At 50.3% G+C, this 26,190-nt stretch overlaps 2 protein-coding genes across 2 annotated transcripts; both read right to left on the bottom strand.

Annotated features, from left to right (window-relative positions):
• Positions 1-430: 430 nt before the first annotated feature.
• On the bottom strand, positions 431-13,702 carry LOC101968623 (keratin, type II cytoskeletal 5). Its single transcript, XM_078014642.1, has 9 exons — positions 13,220-13,702; positions 11,261-11,469; positions 8,598-8,658; positions 8,032-8,127; positions 5,819-5,983; positions 4,949-5,074; positions 4,313-4,533; positions 3,813-3,847; positions 431-2,296 (listed from the first exon to the last, which is right to left on the bottom strand). Exons 1-9 carry the CDS (start codon positions 13,700-13,702, stop codon positions 2,085-2,087), a joined length of 1,608 nt encoding a protein of 535 aa, XP_077870768.1. The 3' UTR covers positions 431-2,084.
• A 1,701-nt stretch (positions 13,703-15,403) lies between these two features.
• On the bottom strand, positions 15,404-25,732 carry LOC101969105 (keratin, type II cytoskeletal 75). Its single transcript, XM_005324990.3, has 9 exons — positions 25,066-25,732; positions 24,340-24,554; positions 23,315-23,375; positions 22,866-22,961; positions 21,881-22,045; positions 19,896-20,021; positions 19,537-19,757; positions 18,200-18,234; positions 15,404-16,050 (listed from the first exon to the last, which is right to left on the bottom strand). Exons 1-9 carry the CDS (start codon positions 25,711-25,713, stop codon positions 15,824-15,826), a joined length of 1,794 nt encoding a protein of 597 aa, XP_005325047.2. The 5' UTR covers positions 25,714-25,732; the 3' UTR covers positions 15,404-15,823.
• Positions 25,733-26,190: the final 458 nt, after the last annotated feature.

Below are 26,190 nucleotides of genomic sequence, written 5' to 3'. Positions count from 1 at the left end.
GGGCCTTGAAGTGAGGGGTGTCATGGGAGGCCTGGGGAATGGTGGGAGGTGGAGGGTGGTGTGGGCTGGGACACTGTTGCGCAGCGTCAGGGAAGGAGACTCTCACTCTACCCTGGTGGGCCCAGGAGGTGATGTTCACGGAGCTGGTGCTGCTGAGAGATTGGCCAAATGGCAGACTTGCACTTTAGCGGGCGGGGACAGGGCTCACTGGGACCACATGGGCACAGTGGAGCTCCCCCAGCCTATGCAGACACAATGGTAGTCTCAGTGACAGTGCTGGGCTCCCAGAAGCCCAGGACCAGAGCTCAGGGGCAGAGGGTAGGATGGTTCATGGCATTCATGGTGGGCAGAAGGCATGTACTTACTCCCAGACCTCCTGATTCTGAGGCTGCCCTCCAGGTATAAGACAGGACACGACTCAGTCAAGACCTAGAGTGCTCGGTGACATTTTATTGAAGCAATTTCAGCAACTTGGCAAGCGAGAAAGGAGCAGGGAGTCAGAAGTTTTAACTTGTTTTCAGGAGCTGTGAATTGGGTCTGCGTGGCGGCCGAGTGGCAGGCAACCCCCTTCCCTTTTGATCGGTTTTGGTTTTGAATCATGGTGGGTGTTTGAGGGTTTATAACTCTTCAAAGGAAACAAGGAAATCACCCATGAAGGCCAACTCCAAAAAGAACTCAGTGCAGCCCCTCACCCTGTTCACCTGCCTCTTCCCTCTGTTCCCTTGGTGGGACTGGACTATCATGTCCCTTCAGAGGGAGGGGACTCCAAAGCCAGGACTGCCTCTCCTCCAAGCTCACCACCTCAGTTCCTCCCCGTGGGGCAGAGAGTTTGAGGTGCTGCCTTTAGAGAGCTTTGTTCTCACTGGGGCTGGGGACAGGGGAATCCTCATAGCTCGGAGACATTTCAGAGGCTGGGATGTGGGAAAAGAAAGGTTGGAAGAGCAAAAACAGAAAATATGTTGCAAAATGGGAAGAGTGTGAAGGATAAAAAGAGAGAAATAGAGAAGAGAGGCGAGGAGAGGAGAGGAAGGGTGGGCAACGAGGGAGAACACACAACGAGGGGCCCTGAGGATGAGTAGGAAAAGCAGTGAGGGTGAATAAGGTCAAAAGGAAAGAGAAGCTTCCAGAAGAAATAGGTGGTTAGCATAAGGGAAACGGGGAGAGGGCCGAGGCTGGAGCATTGTTTTGCAGGAGGCCTCTCACAGGGCAGTTCTCTATACAGGCTAATTGGATTCCTTTTTCTGGTGTATCTTGTGCGGGCATTTTGGGCTGAGTGGCTGCCTCCTACCCCCTCATCACTGGGATCTTTCTGTTCGGAGTCAGCCATCTAATATCAGTTTCAATGAGGCAGATATGGAAGGAATGTGGCTATAAGCGCATGCAATGCAGCTGCAGGCCACAGAGAACTCGGGCTCTTGATAAATTTTTTCCCAATCTAGTATGAATAATCACAGTTGGTACTGTTTTGAGGGCTATTGATTCCTTGTTCAAATATTTTACTGGGGGAGTTGCTGGTGGACTTGGCTGAGGGCCTGGACAGAGACAAAATAAAAGGAGGAGAGAAGGCAATATGTGTGACAGGTTTTGCAAAGATATTTCCTGGTCTGAGGGCCCAGCAGGAAAAGTGTCATCTTTAGGGAGAAACAACCTATGTAGAAAATTAGACCTAGATGGCCCTGGACTTCTTTAGGGTCCCTGGGTCAATTTTAAGGTTCCCATGAAGGACTGAGCAAGAGGAATCATCTTGGGATTGTAGTGGATCTGGGTCAGACAGGAGGAAGAGATCCTATGACATCTCCCAATTCTGGGAATTTCTTAAGGGCAAAATCCTAGCCCAGGTCTTGGCCCAGAGCAGTTGAGTCAGTGTGGGCTGGAATGGACCCGGGAGGGCTCTGAGACCAGGATGGATGAGCTATCTCTTTGGGGCCTGTGACAAGTGATGGACAAGGTGACCTTTAAATTCATAGCCACTTGCCACTCCCCTGCCTGCTGCGGTGGATGTGAGCATGGGATGCGGGCAAAGCATCAGGCCTGAGGCTGGAAGCTTGGACCTTGAGGGCGGCTGCCCAGGACAGGTGGGCGCCTTAGCTCCTGTAACTCTTCTTGGTGGAGGACGACGTCTTGGAGATGATGCGCATGCTGGAACTGCTGCTGCTGCCACCACGGCTGCTGGTGGAGCTGAACCCGCTGCCCCCACCGCTGCCACCATAGCTGAGGCAGCTGTTGTAGCCGCCCCCACCCATGCACAGGCCGCTGCCCCCGCTGTAGCCTGAGCCTCCAGAGGAAGAGACCACAGCTGTGGAGGGAAGACAGGCACGTTAGCAGGTTCCTCTCTTTTCCCAAGATGCCCCTCTGGGGTGGGGTCTCATGCCTAGGCCTGTCCTCCCACAGCGTCTTGCTTCAGGCAACACTCTCCCCCCAGGGAGCCTTGGGAACAGTGGTCAGGTTGAGGCAGGGTGGGCATGGGCCCATCATCCCACAGTTTTTAAAGCCCTTTCACAGCTATGACCACACTGATCTCACTGAGGCCTGAGAGGGCATCATTACAGTGACGCCCTTTTAAAAAGAAAAGATGAGATGCAAAGAGATCAAATGCCTTGGCCAAGGTCATGCCTGCCAGAATGAAGACTTCAGGCTCCTGTGCTGTGTTGGTTCCTCTTCTCTACCAAGAGGCTGTCATGTGGGGTGCAACATGAGGCCTCGGATTTAGGGAGAGGACCGCAGACTGCCATGCTGCAGAACAGACCACCTGATGAACCCCTCCGGAATTGGAGTCCCCTTGACCACATCACTGAGAGGCAACACTTTTGTGTCTATGCTATGTTTTCAAGGATAAGGAGCTCCCTTTTGACGGGGGCAGCCTCTTGACTTTATCCAACATGAGAAGGCTTTGCTCCAACCCTCACTTTCAGAGTTGGCTTCTCCCCATGAAGGTCCTATGACACCCCCATTCTGGAAATTCCTTAAGGGCAAAATCCTAGCCCAGGTCTTGGCCCAGAGCAGTTGAGTCAGTGTGGGCTGGAATGGACCCTGGAGGGCTCTGAGACTCGGATGGATGGGCTATCTCTGTGGATTCTGTCTGGAGGAGAGGGATGGCCAAGGTGACCGACTCCAATTGGTGGCAGGCTCTCTTCCAGGCTCCCAGGTGTTCTGATTCAGGGACGCCCAAGGGGCTTTGATTTCCATGACCAGGACTCAGGGCTCCTGTGGCATCACACAGGATGCCCATCTTTTCCTGGGTCGGGGATGTGGCTCTGTGACATGATTCCTCCTGGTCTCCCTCCTGGGAGTCCAGGCCAAGCCAGGCCAGTGACTGTTCTACTTGTTCAGTTAAAGTGCTTAAATCTAAATAAAAGTCTTTTCCTTGAACCTGCTTCACAGCTTCTTATTATGTTAGTTTCTGAATCTCAGAGAAATCAGGCCATTGAACTGGGGACCCATCTCTGCTTGAGCAGTCCTGTCCCATAATGGGATCCTCAGGGGCCAGGCTGGTGTCACACTCCTGAGGACATGTGACCCCACTGCAGCCAGCTTAGGGGGTGAGGGGTCACCTACTGATCCTGGGGAGATTATTCCAGAGTGAGGAGAAAGTCTCTGAGCTCTACTCCAATTCCTTCCTTAGGGACATGGAATGTCCCAGTGCTGAGTTCTCTTGACCCCATTGGGAGGAGAGGGGTCTTCACAGAGCCCCGAAGAGGGTCTTAATGCCACAGAATGTTCATTTTCTAACCACAAAATCTTAATTAGTGATGTTATTAGCACTCATTTTGCACCCCCCCCCCAATTTCTTTCATCCCAAGACAGTTACTCACAGATGTTCACAGATCCAACGCCTTCTCCAGTGAGTCTGTGGCAGGTGGGGAGAGAAAGGGACATTTCATTGCTGAGAAGTTAGAGAGTCCTGGGTTCCACTTACCTCTTTAGCTTGAAAACTAAAGAAAATATGTGAGGAGACATTTAGAGGTGGGAGGGATTCATGCCAAAGGTGGACCAGGATTATAGGGCATCTCTGGGAAGACATGGGGCCTCTGAGGCTGGTCGTGAGTGTGGCTAAGTTTGCTATAGGCCGTGCATGGAGATGGCCTGCTTAGGGGTTCCACAGGGTCATGATCACTCCTCTTTCTGATACCTTTGGCCCTGATGCTGCCCTAGGTCCAGCAGGAATGGTGACAGTGGCTGCAGCTACAGGATGTCTCTAAAGGAGCAGTGGCATGGAATTTCTCTGTGGGGGGCTGACACTGTGGGACTCATGCAGCTTCTGTAGCATAATGACATGCTCTGGTGGCATCTGCTTTGGCAGAAGTTGACCCACCTGCACTCCTCGCCCTCCAGCAGCTTGCGGTAGGTGGCAATCTCAATGTCTAACGCCAGCTTGACGTTCATCAGCTCTTGGTATTCTCGGAGCTGCCGCGCCATGTCCTGCTTGGCCTTCTGCAGGGCGTCCTCCAGCTCTGCCAGCTTGTTCTTGGCATCCTTGAGGGCCATCTCCCCACGCTGCTCCGCATCAGCAATGGCGGCCTGCAGGCTGGCGCACTGCCAGCGGGAGATGGGAGATTGTGACACCATTCACAGAGAATGTAATAAGAAGTGGACTTTATGACAAAAACGTGGAAGGATTCCCTGAAATGGATTTAAGGTAAAGGAGGCTGGAGCCGGAGTGCTCTCTGTCCTCCTTGGATAATTAGAACCTCCCTCATCAGGATGGAGAAAATGGTTTTCTGAGGCCCTTTTCAATGCCACACTTCCCTGGCAGAGGGTAAGTAATGCAAGCCAAGGTGTGGCCATTTGAGACTCCACAGGAAAGGACAGGTCTAGTGGATACATTTTTATATATATGGAGACCACAGGTCCAGGAAGCTTTTCTCTGCATGAGTTGAGTTAGGCCCAGGTCCAGCTCTGCCCAAAGGCAAGGGCATGGATGGGATGACCTTTGGGAGCTAAGACTGACCTGTTTCTTCAGGTTATCAATCTCCGAGCGCAGTCTCTGCATGGCCCGGTTTAGCTCGGAGATCTCCATCTTGGTGGTGCGGAGGTCATCCCCATGCTGGCCGGCGGACCGCTGCAGCTCCTCATACTAGAAGAAAAGAGAAACAGGCCTTGAGTAATGGAGGAGAGCAGGTGGTGGCTCCTAGGCTCCACAGGCTTCCTTTGTCCTGCTTGGAGACTCCTGGCTTTGCCCGCATCCTGCTCCATCATAGCCCCTCACTCTCTGTGTCCACAGGCTTCACCCCACAGCTGACCCATGGCCAGACTCTTCCTTCTCCCTCCACTCCAAGCACTGTATCCTCCCCCCCACAGCATCACACTGGGTGCCCAGCCCTTTCTGTTTCCATAGCTCCTCCATAGTTGTTTGTCCGGACACCACATCTCATCCTTCAAGATCCCCCAGCAGAGTGTCTACTCCACCCTGAAGAATCTCATTCTGTGACCTCTCAGTGTTGCCACCCCAGCCAGTTCCACCTCTCTTCTCTGGATGCTCTAGCTTCTACCAGGAGGTGTTAGACCTTCATCGTGACCATGTCCCCTCCTCATCCTCCTGTTGGAATTATGTCTGAAACTGTCCAGTTGTACCTGTTCTCTGATACAGGGCATTGAAAGTGTGTGTCCATCTGTCCTAGCAGAGGGACTGATCATTTTCTGCCTACATCTGGCTATTCCCCAGCTCCTGATGGTGCTAGATTAGAGGGTGAGTCTCGAGCTGAACTCAGATGCCTTTGACCCAGCCTGGAACATCTGAGAAGACAAGGCTCTCATCTTATTTGTGTTTGAAACCTTGGCTCTCTGTGCTTGTTTAATGGATTTTCTCTTGATAGCTCACCTTGGTCTGGTACCAGGACTCCGCTTCGGCCCGACTGCGATTGGCAATGTCCTCATACTGCGCCTTGACCTCGGCGATGATGCTGTCCAAGTCCAGGCTGCGGTTGTTGTCCATGGACAAGACCACGGAAGTCTCAGAGATCTGAGCCTGAAGCTGGGCCAGCTCCTATGATTGGGCCCAAAGGAGAGAGCTGAGGCGGGGCATTCATGTGCCTGTTTGTGTTGGAAGACAGACCCTGGCATAGAGGGTCTTGTATTTTTGGGTCATGCTCCCTGATTATCTCTAGAAGCCTTCAAAACTCGGGAGGGACATTAGGAAGTTTACAGCTACTCTTTATCATCGGCTCATCTGGCCTGGGGAGCAGCAGCACAGGTAACCCTAGCCAAAATTCTCCAGAAACCACTCCCATTGCGGGATGGCGGGGGGGTGGGAGGAGCACGCCTTGTTATGACTGTTAATGTTCTGAGAAAGCACAGCCCTTCATACCACAGAAAGAAATCAACTTGGGAAAGAAAACTGAGTCAGAAGGAGCCAGGCAACTCGGCTATATCCTCATTCTGTTTCCCAATTTTGCTCCTCAGGACTGGGAAATGGAAATGAGCTTGGATTAGCAGAAAGCACATAGGGCTGAGAAATCCAAGTCTGGCTCTGCAGAGCAAGTTTGGAGAGCATCTCTGGGTTTCAGAGAGGCTCATTGCAATACTGCCTTGCAAGACTTCCGTGAGGGCTCAGTAATAATGCATAAAAGATATTTTTTGAACAGTAAGCCCACAATTAATTTGATTTGATCTATTTTCAGAATTGACCAAGGCAGTGGATTTTTTCACTTCAGATGGACAGTATCAGCCCCACCCACCTGGGAGCAGGATGGGAATGCCACATTCAGCTCCCCAGACATCCTCAGTCCAAGCTGGTATGTTAATAAGACTCCAGAAGATTCTGATGCTTTGGAATCTGAGAATTGCTGGTCCAAAGCATAAATCAAAGCAAAAATGCCCCTCTGTCCTCTTTAGTACCAGCTGCTTCATACATTTTCTGTTTCAGCAAAGGGCTATTTTGTTCTTAAGCTGTAGTTTGGTTTTTCCATACAGTTTCTCCTGCTCCTTGACTTCACTGTGGGCGGGATGGGGGTGAGGGCCTGCTGGGCAAGGGGCCCCCTCAGATTTAGGAGCCAGCACCACGCTGGTTGCCATAATGAAGAGAATAAGCAGAGCAAAGGATAGCTTTTTGTCTCATGCGAGCTGTGAGATTGTCACTGGAGGCACCTGGTCTTAGAGCTGAATGTTCTGGTCTTGGAACAACATGGCAGGCTGCTGGTGGGCGCCAAACATAGGTAACCCTATAGATGTCAACTGCCCTACCTGGAGACTTACCTGGGGTACACAATCCACCTCCTCTCCCCACCTTGACACTGCTGTCCCACCTCCTCACTCTGCTCTAGCCATGCTGTTCTTCCAGATCCCTGTGGCTGAGACACAATCCACCTCCCCTTGTCTTTCTGGCTCATATCTTCTCTTCCTTCAGACTTATTAAATGTCACTGGCTCCTTGCCTTCCATGGCTGCCTCTTGCCAATTTTCTTCTTTGCCCCCATTATGTCTGAAATGGTAGTTATTTGATTATCTCACCATTGCCTGACTCCCTAGCTATAAGACCTAAGAATCTAGGGGTTCCATTGGGTTTTCTCAGTTCCATCCTAGTCGTAAGTGTCTGAGAAGAGTATCCTTGAATAGAGGTGCTCAATAAAATCATGTCTTCAGGAGAAGCAGGCAATTGCGTTGCAGGCTTCCAGAAGCACCTGCAGGCTTGCTAATTGCTGCTTGATTTGCGTAATTGCATCATTTTGCAGTAATAGCTCTAGGTAGAGCAGCAGGTAGGGTTGGGCTGGGCTGAGCTGGGCTGGGCTGGGAGAGCCAGGTTGCTAGATGCTTCTGTGAAATTCTCAGCCATTTCAATCGCAGAAGTCCATTCTTTTGTTTGCCCAATGGAACATGGTTGGTTCAAGTGGTTGAGGCTAAATTTTCCACCTCCCCCTACCTTCTAGCTGTTCTAAGGAAACTTGTTTTCTCCCTTGTATGGGAACTTGCATCTGCCTCATGAATTACACCCACAGATGGAGAGAGGGACTGTAGCAGAAGACCAGGGAAGAAATCAGCAGCCCCTGTCCCAGCCACCAGCCCTTCCAGAGGTAGGGGGAACACTGGGCCCTCTTACCGCCTCATAGAATGCCCTCAGGAAGTTGATCTCATCCATCAGGGCATCCACCTTGGCCTCCAGCTCCACCTTGTTCATGTAGGCAGCATCCACATCCTGGGCACAGAACATGCTATCACCTTGGGCCCACTCTTGGGCCCAGCTAGCTGCCTCTGGCCATGAGCTAGAGGGGTAGCTTCAGCTCCTGAGGGGGAACCTGTCTCTTCCCAGCTGAGGAGTGGAGGTTGGAGGAGGGGGAAGATCCATACCATAGGAGGAGCAGAGTCCTCAGGGATTCTTCCTGATTGTTAGCAGGTACCATGTGAAAGGTCTTCTATGGCACCTCACATGGTGAAGAGACCCCATCCTGGGACCTTGGGCTCCCACTGCCTCTGGGTTCTCCAAGCCTCCCTGCAAAGCCCACCTGGCTTCCCACCTTTATAGCTGCAGCTCTGTTCCCCCTCCAACTCAGCCCCTGGAAGTTTCTCTTCTCCCTTTGATAGTCCCATCAAGCAGAAAGTTCCAGACCTCTGTGATCTGACCCCTGTCCTGCCCCTGTCTCCCAGCCTGGCTCTCTGTCCCCTCACCTTCTTGAGCACCACAAACTCATTCTCCGCTGCTGTTCGCCTGTTGATTTCCTCTTCATACCTGTGGGAAGAGTAGAGAAGGAGTGGGAGTGGAGGGGGGCTCTAGAGAGAGGTCATTGGAAAATATCCTCCTCTAGCATAGCTCTCCAGGACACATATACCTCGCCAAACACTGCCCCAGTCACAATAAAGCCCAAATGCAAAATGAGAATAGAATAAAACCACCCCTCATTCCACAGCTCATCTCCTTAGAATACTTGGGTCCCCGGATGAAGCAGACATGCTTCCTTATTTTATCTTATTTTCTAATGGGCTCACCCCAACACAAACAGAGGTAGTGAGAGGAAGAACGGATAGAGCAGTAAGAGGCTCCTGGGATCTGACCTGGCTCCTGTAGCCCACTATACTGTCCTGTCCCCTCAGGTGTCCTCAGCCACCTGAACCACACCTAAGGAGCAGAGTCCATTCCGCTTGTTGTCTTATTCTTGGGTTTTCCCCTAGGCAGCAACACACCCCCTCCTGCTCAAGGGGGCTATGGAGATACTTTCCTGCTCACCCTTCTCGGAGAAGGGAGCCTCACTTCTATCCCAGGTGACCCACTCCCCACCTGAGCCTCCGAAGCATCAGTTGCATTATGCAGCTGGGGTTCAGCCCTTGGCTGTCCCACCTGCCACTGAGTCACCCTGGGCAACTTCACTGGCTAGATCCTAACCTCTCTGAGTTCTTTACCATCTATGGAATAGCAAGTCTTTAATTTCTGACAACTACCAAGTCTGAACACATACAGGTGTGTTACTAGAATTTCACTGCTGCGTAGGACCTGAGCACCACACACAATCCTGCCACTGAGACTTCAGTGCTGTGCCTTCTTCCATATTCTCTGGGAAAACCAATTTTGTGCTCCTTATTGTTGCCTTCAATTGCCTTTTTATGAAATCTGAACATTTTTCTTCACCTGACTCCATGCCACTGTCCTTGTCTTTGATGTCTCCCAGCTCATAGTCCCTCTGCTGCACAGGCCACCTGGATCCCACAGGAACACTGCCTGGCTATTAACCAGGAACATGCTCTTCAACAGATCCCACGTCCCTCCCCCTGTGCTTTCAGCTTTAGTCTCCTCTTCCTCCAGAAAGCCTTCTCGGATTAAAACCCTGTTACCCCATGTTTGTACGTGCATTATAAATTACCCATCTGCACCTGCTTCTCTTACCTTGGTCTGTATCACCACACACAGATGCCTAGTCATAAGGACAATCAAAATAGATAACATTTAAGGACGTACTATGTCAAGCACTGGGTGCTCTACCAAGCACTTTCCATGCAAGTTTTGATTTAATATTCTCAACTCCCTTATAAGTGGAGCACTATTGTCACCCCTATAGCAGATGAACTGGGGTTTGGAGAAGTTAAACAGTTTTCTTGAGATCGTTCAGCTAGAGAGTGCCATTGACTAGGTTCTATAGCACTGTCGGATAGAACTTTTGCAATGATAGAATGCTATGTATCTTTGTTCATTACAGGAACCATTAACATGTGTGATTGAGCACTGAAAATGCAGCTAGTGTGACTGAGGAATGGGATTTTAAATTTTATTTAATAAATTTAAATGTAACAAGGGAAGTTTCAGAAAGACTCTTATCCAGACAATAAGAAGATTAACAGCATTGATTTAAAAAACAAAATAAGAGCAGGAGAGGGGAGAAACCAAGACTTTGAACTTTCGAAGTTCAAGTTTCTAACCCTATAATAGCTATTTTGTGTTTTTGTTTAGTCTGGCACATGAACTTGATCTTTTGACAAATTAACTATGTCATATTAAATTCAGTCAGTATGTGTCCACCACTGATCAGTTTTCTTGATGTATAATTGATCAATAAAATCGCATAAACTTAAAAAAATAGTTACATGTGGATAGTGGCTACCATGTTGGTTAGGTTTTAGCAGGATTCTGTTTTAGAGTCCTGAACTCTCACTTCTACAAACAGTAACCAAAACTCATTATCAAGTTACTAATTTTGGTTGGGCTAAGATAATTGGAAATCAATTAGAACAAGAAAAATAAAAAGCAAAAATAAGAAACTCATGTTTATGGGCATGAGCATACCATGACCCTTAATGGTGTGTGTGTGTGCGTGTGTGTGTGTGTGTGTGTGTGTGCGTGAGCGTGCACACGTGCGTGCTTGAGCATGCATGTGTGCAGATAGTCCTGAGGGAAGTCTGCAAATAGGCTTTCTTCTCTGTTCCTTCAGCTTCTTGGCCAGGGCCATAATGCATAAAGACTGTCAAGGAGCCCTGGGATTTGGTTGAATAAATGTGCCAGTGAGATTCTCTGGGTTTAACCCTTACCTCATGAGTTGCCACCTCAGAGCCTGACTTTCTTCATCTGCAGAGTTGTGTTTACCTAGCCCTTCGTACCCATGTCAATCATCGTCATCTGTAATTCTAGCTCCTCCCTAAGACCTCGACATTCTTGACCACCGGGTCCCAGTTCTCATTCGACTTTTGTGTCTATTTCTAGTTCACCCCGTGCCCCAGCTGTGCATCTCATTCCCCACTGGACTGGGCATCTCTGAAGAGCAGAGCCTATTTCTCTGCTGTCGCTGGTCTCTGCCAGAGCCCTAGGGCAGGACTCTGGCCCAGGAGCTGGCTGAGCCTCTACTCACTTGTTCTTGAAGTCCTCCACCACGTCCTGCATGTTCTTCAGCTCCATCTCCAGCCTCCCCCGCTCTCCTCCCAGGCAGTCCAGCTGCCGCCTCAGGTTGTTGATGTAGGCTTCAAACATGGGCTCGATATTGGCTCTGGTGGTTTTATGGTCTTGCAGGAGGCTCCATTTCGTTTCCAGGACTTTGTTCTGCTGCTCCAGGAACCGCACCTACCCAAGCCAGAGGTAAGAGACCATGAGGGCTTCTGTGCAGTAGCTTCCCAGAATGCTCTGGGATATAGGACCCCCAGCAGTTCAGGAAGTCTCTGCAGGACTCAGAATCCACGTGGCATTCTCCTCTTCTTCCCCATTGCCTGCAACGATCCTGAGGTTTAGAGATTTTGTTGCAGGGGGCTTAGGGGACGGGTGGTAGTTTGATTTGAAGGGGGACGAAGTAGGGAAGTAGGTGCAGGAAGCCATCTGAACACACCAAACCATACTGATGTGTGCTAACGTAAGAAAAGAACCCTCGGTCACCATGTCACTGGTGAGATTTTTATTTCTATTACATGAGTAGGAGGTTTATGGCAGAAAATTCCATCTGTCCATTTTCTGGGAAAGGATTTCTCAGGATCTAGAATGTAGGCTACTAAGTCTGCACACTCCAGAAATTCTGAGTAGGGGGTCACTCATGAGTTGTGTTTGGGGGACCTGGGCACAATTCCAGTTGTGTCCCTCACTAGCCATGGTGGCCTTAGAAAAGCCCCTTTCTCTCTTTGCTTTCTTGAGTTCTTTGAGGTTTTGTGCTGTTAATTTGAGTTTCTTAAATTAGCCTGAGAGGCATTACCCTTCCCCTTCACCAAAGCCTTTCCACTGAAAGGAACCAAAATGAATAAAGGAACAGTTTCTCCAAGCCTTTGGAGATGGCAGTGTCCTTATAGAGAGTTATTAACAAATGCATCCTTTCTAGCTTCTCCTGTTGTTGGGGGAAGGAGAACATCCTATCTCTAAGCCCCTCCCTAGTCCCAGGTCCTCATCTCCCTCATCCCCTCCAGATGAACCTGGGAAAAGCAAGGCCCAGGATATTCTCTTCATAGCCGGCTCCTGAAAATCTCCCCTCTGTTAGTACAACCCAGGCTAGGTGGGGTGACATGGGTGACAAAGCTAAAGGACCAGTGCCTTGGCAGTGCTCTTGGTGAGGTCTGTGTGCTCAGTGGTCTTGTCTATACCCTTTGTCAGACCTACAAAGGGACCTTAGAATCCATCTGTCCAACCCAACTCACACCCGAGAAATTGGCAACTCTTGCAGCAGTAGAACCAAATTGGAACCTGGCAGGTTGCTTCTTAGCTCAGCATTCTTTCTTCCAGATTCCAGATATGGAGTCTGAGAGATCAAGATCCTTGAACTGGTTCATCCCAGGCAAAACCAACCAGTCAGGTGCAATGGTGATGCAGGGGCTCTTTCCCAGAGTTGGGAAGTCCCTAGAATCCCAGAGTGGGATTCAGGCTGAAGTCATAAGTCTCCTTTTTACCAAAGGACGTATGCTAAATGCTCTGAGTGCCCCCTCACTGCCCACTTAGCTTCCCAGGCATCAGTGTCACCAGGCAGATGCCTACTGCCATGGGAACACATGAGTGCTGACTCAGCTGGGTAAGAAAAAGAGACGCAGCTCACTTCCATGAACTTGTAAACTTGACCTCCTTCCCTCAAAATGCATTCCCCTTGTGCTCATGTTAAGCCAAATACACGAGAAGAGCAATGTCCTCATAGTGGGTCAGAGTGCTCTTGGGTCTGAAGAGGGAAATTTTTTTGGTCTCAGCTCAGCAAAGTGGGAGACCACTCTCCCTCTCCCCACCAGCAGGCTGCTTAGTCTCTAAGACTGCAGATCCTGGGAAGTCATTATAGACTTCAGAAAAACACCAGAAGGCTAAGATCCCCCAGCTTCAGTGCTTTCCAGGTGGGGACCCATGTGTTTCTCACCTTGTCGATGAAGGAGGCGAACTTGTTGTTCAGGGTCTTGATCTGCTCACGCTCCTCCTTGCGCACCCGCTGGAGAGAGGGATCGATCTCCAGGTTCAGGGGTGTCAGGAGACTCTGGTTGACTGTGACCTCCTGGATGCCCCCAGCTCCAGCCATCATCCCACCTCCCATTCCATACCCACCAAAGCCTCCCCCCATTCTGTACCCTAGGCCACCGACACCCAGCCCACAGCTAGCACCCCCAAAGCTGCTGCGGCTGGAGCGGTAGCCCCCGCTGATGGAGATTCTCTTGCTTCCTCCCAAGCTGTGGAGGCTCCTCGTCCCGAAGCCACCCCCAAAGCCGCCCCCAAAGCTCTTTCCACTCTGGGACATGGAGACAGAGCTGAAGCTGGGCCGGCAGCTCGCCGGGAGGAGGCTGGCTGAGGAGGCACTGAAGTTCCGCGTGCCCCCCGATTTGATGGTGATGGAAGATCGTTGGGTCATGGTGGGAGCTAATGCCAGAGGGCGAAGGAGCAAAAATGAACGAGGAGTGTCCAAAGTCTGTCTCTCTAAGACTCTCTTTGACTTATATCCCTTTCAAGAACTGGGCTTGGCCAGAGGAGATCAAAGACCACTCTGTTGAGTTCACCCCAATGGCATGTCTGGCCACAGCCCATTTAACTGCCCCACTAATCACCATGGGGAACACCCTACCCAGGGCAGGACCAGGCCTGGGGATTCTGGCCTGTGGCAGGCCTGGGTTCCGAGCCCCCCAGCCAACCCCATTCCAGCCACAGGCCACAGACACTCCCCTTGCTTCTCATCTGCAGCTCCAGCCTCCATTTCCAGATCTCAGGTTCTGAATCCAAGAACCTGACTATGCCCATCCCATTCTGGTCACTTAATAATAAAAAAATTCTGTTTACTGAGGATGCAGTCTGTGCCAGACCAAGAGGCAGCTCTGCCAGGAGAGTCATTTCCTTTGATTCTCCTAACTCCGTGAGGGTAGATGGTGAAGATGACGGCCCACGCTTTTCGAGCAGCTTCTGCGGGTGGCTGCCTTACACCTGTGCTCTTGATTAGCCTTGGACATCACTATGGAGTAGCTATTTTTATTCTTGAAGCAATAGAAGCTGAGTAATGAGGCAGCCTGGCAGAGGCTTGTGAACCTTCCGGCCAATATTAGAACTTGGTGGTCTGACCAGGTTACGTGCCTGGAATCATTGTGACTTTCCCAGAAGAGAAGTCAGGCCCAGGGACAAGGGGAGGCTTCACTTTAAATTTCTATCCCTCTACTGGTCCCTTCCCTGGTCTTAACTTGCCCTTCCCTGGGGACTGGAGGACCAGGGGATTGAACAGTTGTTCTCAGTGTTCCTCCCCTTCCTTTCATCTTCATCCTCCCTACATTTTTCATACTTGTCTCTCTTTTGATGATGACTGCTCCCTCCCCTGTCCTTTAATGTCCTGCTCTTTCGCCCGCACAAGTGTTTCCACATCCCTGGTTTGTTCCTCTCATCATTTCCACTCTTGGTCCTGAGCATTGAGCCCAACCCCTCCAAACCCACCTTAGCCTCACTCTGGGTGAGCCCACCAGGACACCCCAGGCTCAGGCCTGATGGGAGGGGACCAGGGAACTCATAAAATCAGGAATGTGGAACCTTCCTGGATGTCTCACTGCTGCCTGCAATTATGGTCTAAATGGCTCCTCTGCTTGGCCCCAGGGCTGACTTTTAACTCCTCTCTGTGGCCTGTTATTTCTCTGCTCAGGTCTGCAAGTTTGAAGCTGTCAGGGAACAATCGACTCCTTTGCTGGCAGAAGGCTGGGCCGCCCACCCTACGTCAGTGTCCCAGGAACAGTCCAGTTTGGGCAGGGGACGGCATCGCCCTGTATGACATACTGAAAGGGAAGCTGGACAAGGCCTCTGCCCAGGGGCTTGGGCTTTCCAAACAAGGTATCCCAAAGAGAGGTAAGAAGAAGTGGGAGAAGCTAGGGGAGGAAGACTGGTGGTCTCCTGACCTCCCCATACCTCTCTCTTGGCTTCGAAGGAATGGGGCGAGGGCTGATGTGCTGGGAGCCTGCTTGTGAGGAGTTCTGTGCTGGGACAGCCTGGGAAGGAGGAGGATTGTTCTGGGTCCATAAGCTTTGCAAACAGAGGGCCTGACGCCAACACATTACACATGCATTTAATAGACACATTCCGGGGAGGGAACAAAGGAGCACTCAGACCAGCAGGCAGTTTATAAGCACCCTGAGCCAGACTGGGACAGGCTGGCATTGAAACAGCCTCGGAGACACAGGCTCCCCATCACTGCAACTGGAGGGAGGGAGGGAGCAAGGGGGAGCCGAAGGGGTGTTTGCAGACTGCTGAGGCCTTGCAAGATAAGCTTCTTGCGAACTTTGGAAGAAAGAGGGCTTTGGTTTTTGCATGGCTAGCACAAAACAGGTTCCAGGAGGAGCCTGGAGACTGCCTTTGGCCAGGGAGTGGGGTTCAGCCAGGTCTCCAGGCTTCCCAGCAGCATAGGTGGGCCTCGTGGAAGGGAGACAAGAGGAAGGACCTGGATGTCCAGGTTTAGGTGTGAGTGAAACAGGCTTCAGGGTGGGGCAAGGGTGCTGAGGGGCTGTGCTCAGTGCTTGTAGCTCTTCCTGCTGGAGGATGTGGTGGAGACAAACTTGACACTAGAGCCACTGCCCCCGAGGCCTCGGTTGCTACTGGCAGTGAATCCTGAACCCCCTAGGCCGTGCCCGCCGCTGGTGGTGAAGGAGTAGCTGCTGCCTGCACCGAGACCCAGACTTCCACCTCCAAGGCTGCTACCACCGCCATGGCCACTGGAAACGGTGGAGGTGACTACAGCTGCCGGGAGAGAGGAGACATGATGAGAATCAAGCACAGGAGGGACGACACCGGGGCTGCCAGGGTCTGTGTCCTGAGGAGGTCCTGGGGGTGGGTCTGGGGTGTTCTCGCAGGCAACAGTTTTTCCTTGCAATCTCCCCACCTGCTTAGTGAGATTCTGTCCTCTGCTGCAGCCTGCCTTTCCAGAGCTGTAGTGTGGGTGTTCTAGGTTAGAATGGCTTGCTGCCTCTCTTCTGTTACTTGGTACCTCCCTTCTCCTTCTAGAACCTATTGGAGACTACCACTCTCTAGGAAGCTGTTTCCCTGTGACTCCACCACCATCTCCCTGCTGCTCCATCTGATACTAGGTCCCTCTCTGGACCTGGCTCTGAGTCTCCCTTCCTTCTGGCAAGTTCTAGGGGGCAATCCTGCTGCTTCTCATCTCCAAGCCTTGGCCTTATGAATCCCAGAGAGGGGCTAGAATATTCTTGAAACACCAAAGATGAACCTGTTGTTCAGTTAACTCTGCCTCTTTTCTCCGACCAACCTGGTATTCTCCTAACTCATTGCCTTAGACATTCGAATACCCTGGTTTCGGTCTTACAGAAGAAAAACTGAAATGAAAAATGAACTCTTAGCAGATGAACCATCATTCTAAAAACTCGGTTAAAACCCTAACTCCAACCACCTGAGAATATGGCCCATTTGGAAATAGGATCTTTGTGGATGTAGTCAAGTTAAGACAAGTCTTTAGAGTGGGCCCTGATCCAGTGTGACTGGTCCTGATTAGAAGAAGGAAGACAGCTAAAGAAAGTGCACGGGGACAAAGCCACATGATCACAGAGGCAGAGACTAGAGTTAGGCAGCTGTAAGCCAAGGACAACTGAGGATTGATGGCTGCCACAAAAAAAACTAGGAAGAGTCAGGGATGGATTCTCCTCTACAAGTTTCAGAGGGAGCACAGCCCAGCTGACACCCCAATGGTGGACTTCTCGTCTATAGGACTATGAAAATATGCTTCTGTTGTTGTAGGCCAGCCCGCTTGTTGTAGCAGCCCTAGGAAACTAATGCAGACTCACAGGTGTATTTCAAGAGAAATGAACCTCAATGTTTTGCCATTTGTTCCCCAAATTAGCTTCAAGGGTGTCTGGAACCACTAGACGAGGCATTAGGGAAGGCGGACGCTGGGGTGGTTCAGAGGGCTCTGGCTTCTAGGATCACTGGTTTGTATAGTCAGTTGCTCTTATGAATCCTTCATCAAGAAAACCAAACTCACTTGTAGAGTGTGAGTTGCCAAAGTTATTTCTGTTGGCCTCCCGATGCCAGCACTGAGCTCTGTGAGAAACAACTTCTGCTCTTATGGCACGCTGGGAACACCTCTCCTGCATTGGGGCCGCTATACCCAACTGCCATGTCCCATGATGCCCTGGCTGCCTGGAAACCCCTGGCAATTTCCTGTGGTTGGGCTCTGCAAGGTGGAGCCACGCACTGAATTCTTCCCAAACTGTTTGGAGGCAGGGTCCCCTGATGGGCCAGGCCCTGGTGCCTAGCATGAAGGCTGCCTCCAGAGACCCAAGGCAAACCAGTGATTTTTCCTAGGTTCTATCTACATCAGACACTCATCTTGGAGGTCTGAGCTAGACTTGTAGCCCCCAGTCTCAGGTGTGGAATTCTGGGAGATGAGGGAGATGGCAGAGGTTTTCTAAACCCATGTGGAACAATTACAGCAACCCCCCTCCCCAGTCATTCATAAAGAGGTCAGAAATGTCATATTAAAGCCTCTCTCCAAATATGGATTTCTTTTAAACAGACTCAAAACCTTAAACTCAAATTGGATTAGAGAAAAGGGAATGAAGGAAAGGAAAAGGGGATGGGAATAGGACAGATGGTAGAATGAATCAGACACACATTTCCTATCAGTGTAACTCCAGATCATGTACAACCACAAGAATGGGAAGTTGTACTCAATGTATGTATGATATGTCAAAATACTGCATTGTCATGTATATCCAAAAACAACAACAACAACAACAGCAAAACCCTTAAAACTTCTCAGAACGTAACCTTTCAGTGGAATCCCCCTAATACTTTTTCCCCTTCTGCAAGCCCACCACCTCCCTTCCCTCAAGCACACACACTCCAAATAACACAAAAAGGATGTCATACTCACAGATATTAACTGGAGAAACTCCTTCTCCACTCAGCCTGATTGGGAGGAAGGGAGAAGGAAGGTTACTATGGTGTCCAGCAGCTTGTGGCCATTGGCAGTGACATTTTTGCAATTACTTTAAATACATTAAAACCCCTTTATTATTTTTATTGCAGAAGTTATGCAAGTTGAAATTTTGTATTAAAAATAATCTAATGAGTGACAAAGTGTGGAGATTGAGGTTCATAGGAATGAAACCTATAATCTCAGGAGCACATTTTTTGTTAAGTTTGTCACACATTCTAAGGAAATAAAAGCTGATCACAGACTGGTGTCAGTTGGAAAGGCAGAGCTTGTCTTATAACAAGACTTCTCTCTCAACAAGGGACTATTGTCATATACTAGGCCAGCACTGAGGTTGTTATAGGGAGTCTGAGTCATAAAAATAATAATACCAACAACCAGTCTATTATTGTCTTAGCAACTGGTATGCACTCATAAATGAGTACTTAGAACTCTAATAAGAGCTAACATTTATTGAGTACCTGGGACTTACATTATGCTACTTAATTCTTTCAACAACCCCATTAGGTAAGTATTATTGTCTTAATTTTACAGAGGGAAAATTAAAGCTTTAGAGGTTAATTATCTAGCCAGTGGTCAGAAGGCTGGGTTTGAAGCCAGGTCCATCTAACTCCATAGCCCTTAACCAAATGCTACCCATCATTTATTGAACACCAGTTGCATACAAGGCATTGTTCAAAGAGTTTCATGTACAGTCTCTTATTTTAAACCTCTGAATACCACATGATATCAGAACTATTATTATCTCCTTCTATAGGCACAAACACAGATGTGGAGAGCTTGAGAAATTTGCCTGTAGTTATATAGTTAGTAACTGGCACAGCACCAAGGAACAGCAAGCTCCATCTGAGCTTTGGGGAACATATCGTATAGTTTCTTTGTTTTGTCATTGAAGAAATTGAGGGCCAGGGAGGGGAAACTGACTTTCTGAAGGTTACATAACTAGGTAGTGGGAGACCTAGAAGCCCAAACTACTGGGATAGTATATGCTGGGTCCAGAGCCTTTTAAACCATATTTTGAGATTTGCCTTGTAACCAGATTTCTCCTTTGATAGAATGTGATTCCTTGGATCTGCAGAGGTGTTAGATTTTTATGGGGTACTAAACGTAGTTGCACCTCAAATTATTTACCAGCCTGGAAGGAAACTACACCTAAATTCTTAGTCACAGCCCAATCCTACCTGTGTTGTGGTCCCTGAGCACCCTAAGCCCCTCACAATGGCCTGAGGGAGCTCCTTTTGCTTGGAGGATGGAGTTGGACATCTGCCCCTCACCTGCACTCCTCGCCCTCCAGCAGCTTGCGGTAGGTGGCGATCTCCACGTCCAGGGCTAGCTTGACGTTCATCAGCTCCTGGTACTCACGCAGCAACCGGGCCATGTCCTGCTTGGCCTTCTGCAGGGCCTCCTCAAGGTCCACCAGCTTGGCCCGTGCATCCTTGAGGGCCAGCTCTCCGCGCTGCTCTGCGTCAGCGATGGCCGTTTGCAGGCTGGCGCACTGGAAGGAAAGGAGGGATCATGAGTCCTGCTGCCAGGCCCAAGAGGCATGGTGCCCCCAGGTACAGTCCTGTGAGACAGCAGGAAGACCCAGAGGAAATGAACATTCGAGGAGCTCTTGGCCTTGTCCAAATTTTACCTGTTTCTTGACACTGTCGATCTCAGCTCTCAGCCGCTGGATCATCCGGTTCATCTCGGAGATCTCTTGCTTGGTGTTGCGGAGGTCATCTCCATGCCTTCCCGCTGTGACCTGCAGCTCCTCATACTGACAAGACCAGAGCAGACTCAGTCACCCAGCCAAATGCCTGGCCTAGGCACTCCCTGAGGGCCACCAACAGGCCCGCTCATTCCCCAGTCCCTTGCTCCTGCCTCTCTCTCTATTCAGCCAGTGCTCCTTGAGCGTCCTGCTTGTCCGGGAGGTAGCAGGTAGCAGGTTCCTAGAGGTACTGCTCTGGGAACACCATGAGCAGTACAGTCAAGCCCCTGCTCCCCCAAGGCTCACAGCTCACTGAGGGAGGCAGCCACTAATCCCATCAGCATATTTCCAAAATTACACTTTCAAATGGTGAAAAGTGTCCTTTAGGAAATAGGGTCCTTGAGAGTGTCATAAAGGAGCCTGACCTAGACTTGGAAGTGGGGAGGGGGTGATAAGTCTCTCTAGGGCTGGAGATGCTTGAGCTGTAATCTGAAGGAGGGAAGAAAGGGTTGAAGTGGTCAGTTTGTGGGGAGAACATTCCAGACAGATTGAAACTGCGTGTGAGAAGATCTTGGGGGGCAGGAGAGAAGATGACAAGTTCTAGGAGTGAGGAGTGGGCTTGGTCACTGTCCCTGGGGAATTTCTGGCCTCAGGCATGTATCCAGACCAAGTGTGTGCTAGGGAGATGAGGTTGATGCTGCAGAGACTGCAACTTTTTTTTAGCTGTGGATGGACACAATGCCTTTATTTATTTATTTTTATGTGATGCTAAGGATCGAACCCAGTGCCTCACAAGTGCTAGACGAGCGCTCTACCTCTGAGCCATAACCCCAGCCAGAGGTTGCAATTTTGACCTTTGTAAAAGAGTCTCCAATCTCAGTGGTTCCAGGTCTAATAGTGCCTATCTGGGACACATTCACTTAGAAGAAATCATTCTACCCTATGTCCTCTGGCATACCAGAGTCACACCCACACCTTTCTTGACAGAAGGAGCACCTTTGCCAGAGCCAAGAAACTGGCTCAGTTTTGGAAGTTTGCTGCCTCAAGTATAGCCAGCTTCCTCTGTTTCTAGATATTCATGACTAGAAGGAACAACGTAAGGAGTTGCTCACTGTAAACTTCCATCACTTCACCTTGGAGTGAAGTGCACCCTGCCTCTTCTCACTGCCAAGGAACTGCCCTGTAGACACCTGGCACCTGATACCCTCCTTCCTTTCTACAATGCTGCCAACCAGAAGGGACTAAGGCAGTGCAAGGGACAGGTGCCAGTGTGTGGGTGATTGGCTGCCCTCTGAAAGGGGCCTGGGTTTGGCAGGGAGCTGGTCTTAGAAGTCTACTACACCGTTCTAATGGTAAATGCTGCCTTTGGACAGCAGCCCTCTGTGGTCACCCCACTTCCCCTTTCATTCTCTTATCCACAAGGTGCACGACCCTGCCTTCCAGCTACTGGTTCAGCCCTCAATATTTTCCTGCTTCTTTGCAACCATTTTCCCTTCTTTGTTTCCCTACTGGGCTAAAGACCCACCTCTTTTAATAATGGCAGCTTTTTATTACTGCCATCTTTTTCCCTTCCATAACTCCCAGATCTTGGGTTCTCTGTGGTTTATTCATTTATAACCCTGTAACCCTGCTTGGCAGATGGTAGGAGCTCAGTATATATGAATGAAATGAATGTTCCCTTTAGAAAGTGCCCTGTGACTATTTCTTGGTTATTTTAGAGTGGAGCCCTGCTCTGGGTTCTGAGCACCCAACAGTGCCCCGGCAACATATGATGTGTCCACAGGCATTTCAAGCTAGTTGCTCACAGCATCAAAGATGTTCCTGCCAAGTGGAAAAAAATGGAAATGCTTCCTGAGTGAAGTGATGATGTGGAATCTCAGGGAACACTGACCCGTTCTGGAACCTATCGGCAAGGTGCCCACACTCACCTTGGTCTGGTACCAGGACTCAGCTTCAGCTCGGCTACGGTTGGCAATATCCTCATACTGGGCCTTGACCTCAGCGATGATGCTGTCCAGGTCCAGGCTGCGGTTGTTGTCCATGGAGAGGACCACGGAAGTGTCACTGACCTGGGTCTGCATCTGGGACAGCTCCTGCAGGGCATACACTCAGTCACGCAGGTACAGAAAGAAGGGATCTTGGATCCCCACCGTGACTAATTGTCTAGAGTAGGAATTCCTTCTTTGGTGTCCCTAGCAGAGTTTCTTTCAGCTGTCCAAGGGGTACTTCCAGCCACTGAAGGGATTCCATCCTGTCCTGGGAAGTTTCTGGGCCATTGACCTGTGTGGTGGGAGTCTTTTTCCCACTGTCACCTCTCAAGTTTCCCATCAGTGTGCCTTCCCTGGGTATGAGGATGGCTAGAGTCTTCTGAATCCATACTGCATAGACTTGAATATGACATCTCTTTATTCAAAAAACCAGCACGAGTGGTTTCTTCAGGATCAGGTGATGTTTAGGACCTGGCAACCCCTAGGTCCTTCCTTCCCCTCTCCCTTTGCAGACGCACCCAGATCTCAGCCTTCAATGGGACAAGGTCCTGAATGAGGCATCTTCAGGGGGCAAGAGGCCCCCTGGACAATGAGCTGAAGGGCAGCTAGCCTCTTTGAACTTTTCTGGGAGGGGGAAGGGAGCAGGTAGGCCTGGAGTCCTTGGGAATACTACCCAGTGACCTAAAATTTGGAAATCGGCACATCATCCTTGGTAGGATTGCCATGCCATGGAGTCGGGAAAGAAGGGCTAGCTTAGTGTGACAAAGTTCCAAACAATTCTCCCTGGTCCCCACTGTCCCCAAGACCCTTAGCTTGAGGCATCTGTCAAGGTGCTGGGCAGAGACACTATGGGAATGACATTCTGCCACACCCGTTTCTTTCTAGGCTTCAGACCTGGGAGGAACAAAAATACTTGCAGACTTACTGCCTCAAAGATCATCCTGAGGAAGTTGATCTGGTCTGTCAGAGAGTCGACCTTGGCCTCTAGCTCCACTTTGTTCATGTAGGCACCATCTACGTCCTGGAGCAACAACATGGAGGGCTCCTCTGAGGTCCCTGCCCCAAGCAGTCAGCCCCAAAGTAGTAGAAGAGAGACCTTCCCAGCCCTTCTAGCTTGAACCCGAGAGAACTCAGTGTCTGGGGCTTTGGGGTTGGGAGTGAGCCATTACTGAGGCTAGGGGCTTGATTTCCCTGGTTTAACAGAAACCTGAGCAGGTTTACTGGGGACTTAAACACTGAGGGAGCATTCGGGCAGGTTAGAGCTCTCTAGACAGCCTCAAGACTGAGTGACATTTCTTGGGTGTCACAAGGGTCAGACTTCCTCACACTCTGAGATTCAGTGCTAAATCTCCTCTGAGAGATATTGCCCCTCACCTTTTTCAGGGCCACAAACTCATTCTCAGCAGCCGTGCGCTTGTTAATTTCATCTTCATACCTGTAAAGACAAGGGCGAGGGGGTGGGCTATTGAGCAAGACTTCCCTTTAACTCTTCCCAGGCTGGTGGAGCAAGAATTAAGAGACCTCAAATCCTTCCCACCTCTGCGGCTGACCTGAGCGTGACTATGGGTGATTCACTTAACCTCTATTTCTTCCTCTATAAAAGGGGGATAATTTCTTCTGCTAGGTATTAAAAAAAACTTTTATAAGGCTAGAAGATGAGCATAAAACTAATAGGAGTAGAAATGCATGCTTGGGCAATGTCATCCCTTTATAGAAGCACAATTCGAATTTTCAAAAAAGTTTGCTGCCTCAATTATTGGCTAAAACTATAGAGTGAGCTTTGCTTGTTCAGGACACTGTTCCAGGCAGAGTTTGACATATTTCCCTGAACTTCAGGGTGGCCATTGAGCAGTGAGATTTTTGTAACTAGGTGTAGCCCAAACTCGGAAGCCCAGGGTATGCCAGGTAAGTTAGCTAGAGCTGTCCCCTTCCATTGACTACCTCCCCTACCATGCAGACACAATTTGCCTCCATGAGGAAGGTCAGAGCGGCTTGTGGAAGCTCCCACTTCTTCCTTGCTACCTCGCCTCACTCCTGAGCTAATGCCATCTTATTAATGCAAGTTCCTCTGTCACTGAGTCCACATCTGATGGAATGAAATAACTTGCTGAAGGTAAAATAGTATTGTGCTTCTAGCATCAGGAGCAGTGTTTTTAGTTAGATGATGCTGGCAACCCTTTGCAGTCATATCAACAGATAAGAATGGGCTCCGTTAATAGTTACCCATGAGATGAAGGTCTCTTTGTGACTCCCTCAATGCTGCTTTATCTATGGGATCATGATGACAAGTTCTAAAGCTCTCTGCTGGCACTGGTATTTGCTCCTTTGGACCTCTCTGGTCCTCAGTAAAAGGAGCCCTGGAATGACCATGTGAGGCCAGGAGCCTGTCTCCAATTTACCTGACTTTGAAATCTTCTACCACCTCCTGCATGTTCCTCAGCTCAGCATCCAGCCTGCCCCTCTCTGTGGTGATCCCCTCTAGCTGCCGACGGAGGTCATTGATGTAGGTATCAAAGAGGGGCTCCAGGCTCTGCCTCACGGTCTTGGTGCTCTGCTCCTGCAGGAGGGTCCACTTGGTCTCCAGGACCTTGTTCTGCTGCTCCAGAAAGCGCACCTGGAGAGGAGCAGAGAGAACCAATCTTGAGCATCTTGGGGAGGTAGCAGTAGATGCTCCTATTCAAAAGGGAGGGAAAGATGTTTTTTCACCCAATGACGAACCAACAACTATGTAATTGACAGCTCCAACCCCAAATGAGAAAGCCCATGAAGCTACCCTAAAGTTCCTCAGGGTTTCTATGGAGCGGGTATAGGCGCCCAGAGCTTCTATAGAGAAGCCTCCATGCCTGGGTTGTTTTGCACACCTCCAGCTCTGGTGAGGGTTTTCACTGAAAGCTCTCCTGTTCTCCACATTGAACCAGCACTGAAGACCCCCAGAGAGGACAGTGGAGCATTTCCACAAGGTGGGTCAGCTAGCCTGACTTGAAAATGCCAGGGCTGCATGACTGCTACCTGTTGGATTTGAAACACTTCCCAGGGGACCCTTGTGTTAGTGTCTCCCTCTGGGCTGGACCCTCCCCCGGAGTCCGTTTACCCAAAGGCAATGAGACAGAGGAAGTCTGTCCCACCTTGTCGATGAAGGAGGCAAACTTGTTGTTGAGGGTCTTGATCTGCTCCCGCTCCTCCTTCCGCACCCTCTGGATGGTGGGGTCGATTTGCAGGTTGAGGGGAGTCAGGAGACTCTGGTTGACGGTGACCTCTTGGATGCCTCCGGAGGGACAGGTGGGGAAGCCAGGGCCACCAAAGCCCCCTCCAATGCTACCCCCATAACCAAATCCACTGCTGACCCCAAATCCACCACTAGCCCTGTTGCCAAAGCCACTTCGGAAGTTGCCGCCGCACCCACCGATGGAGACCCGCTTGGACCCCCCCAGGTTGTAGAGGCTGCGGCTTCCAAAGCCCGCCCCAGCACCACTGATCCTGCCCAGTCCTCCATTGCCCCCAGTGGAGCGGGCCACTGAGACGGAACTGAAGCGGGAGCGACCCAAGGCTGGCGTGGTGGCCGAAGCTGTGCTGAAGCCCCTGCGGCTGCCGGTCTGGAAGGTGATGGTGGACTGCCGAGACATGGTGAGTGAAGATGGTGGCCGGGAGCTCCCGAGGTAGGCACAAGAAGAGGATGGAGAAGACAGAAGCTGGGGAGCCGTGGGTCCGTGGGCTTTTATGGGCACCCAGGAGGGGCGGGGCTCCCCTAATGAAGGGGGCCTTGCTGATGGCATCCCCTAGGCATTCGCCAGGCGTGAGCTCACACTCAGCACCCCCTGGGAAATGGCAGAAAAGCCACTGGTTGGTTCCCTGCCTCCCTCCCCCACGTGGAAACTCCTTTCCAGTTGCAACTTGATCAGCAGACCAGTGAGAAGCAAGTTAATTACTTTCAGTCATGTCCTAATCATGCATCTTTTAATGGACTCAAAAAACACTGCCTCATTTCTAAACCGCTTTCTTAGGCTGGGACCAACTCCCTCCTGTCCAAACAGCTTGGGTCAATACAAGCCACTGCGATTCACTGTTTCCTGTTCCTTGGCGTGCTTCCTGTGCTTGAGGGTTTTCTCAGAAGCTACTGCCGGTTCCTCCCATCCCATCAGGCTGGCCCTCCAGATCTTGAAAATTCTGCTGCACACTTCCACAGACATCCACCTGGTGTTGCTTGTCCTGTTCTTTTGCTCTTAAGCTTTCATTTCTCTTTCATAAGTCAC

Source organism: Ictidomys tridecemlineatus, chromosome 6 (genome assembly GCF_052094955.1).
Source record: "Ictidomys tridecemlineatus isolate mIctTri1 chromosome 6, mIctTri1.hap1, whole genome shotgun sequence".
Classification (NCBI taxonomy): domain Eukaryota; kingdom Metazoa; phylum Chordata; class Mammalia; order Rodentia; family Sciuridae; genus Ictidomys; species Ictidomys tridecemlineatus.
Note: the sequence above shows the minus strand (reverse complement) of the source record. Positions and strands in the feature narration are given on the sequence as shown.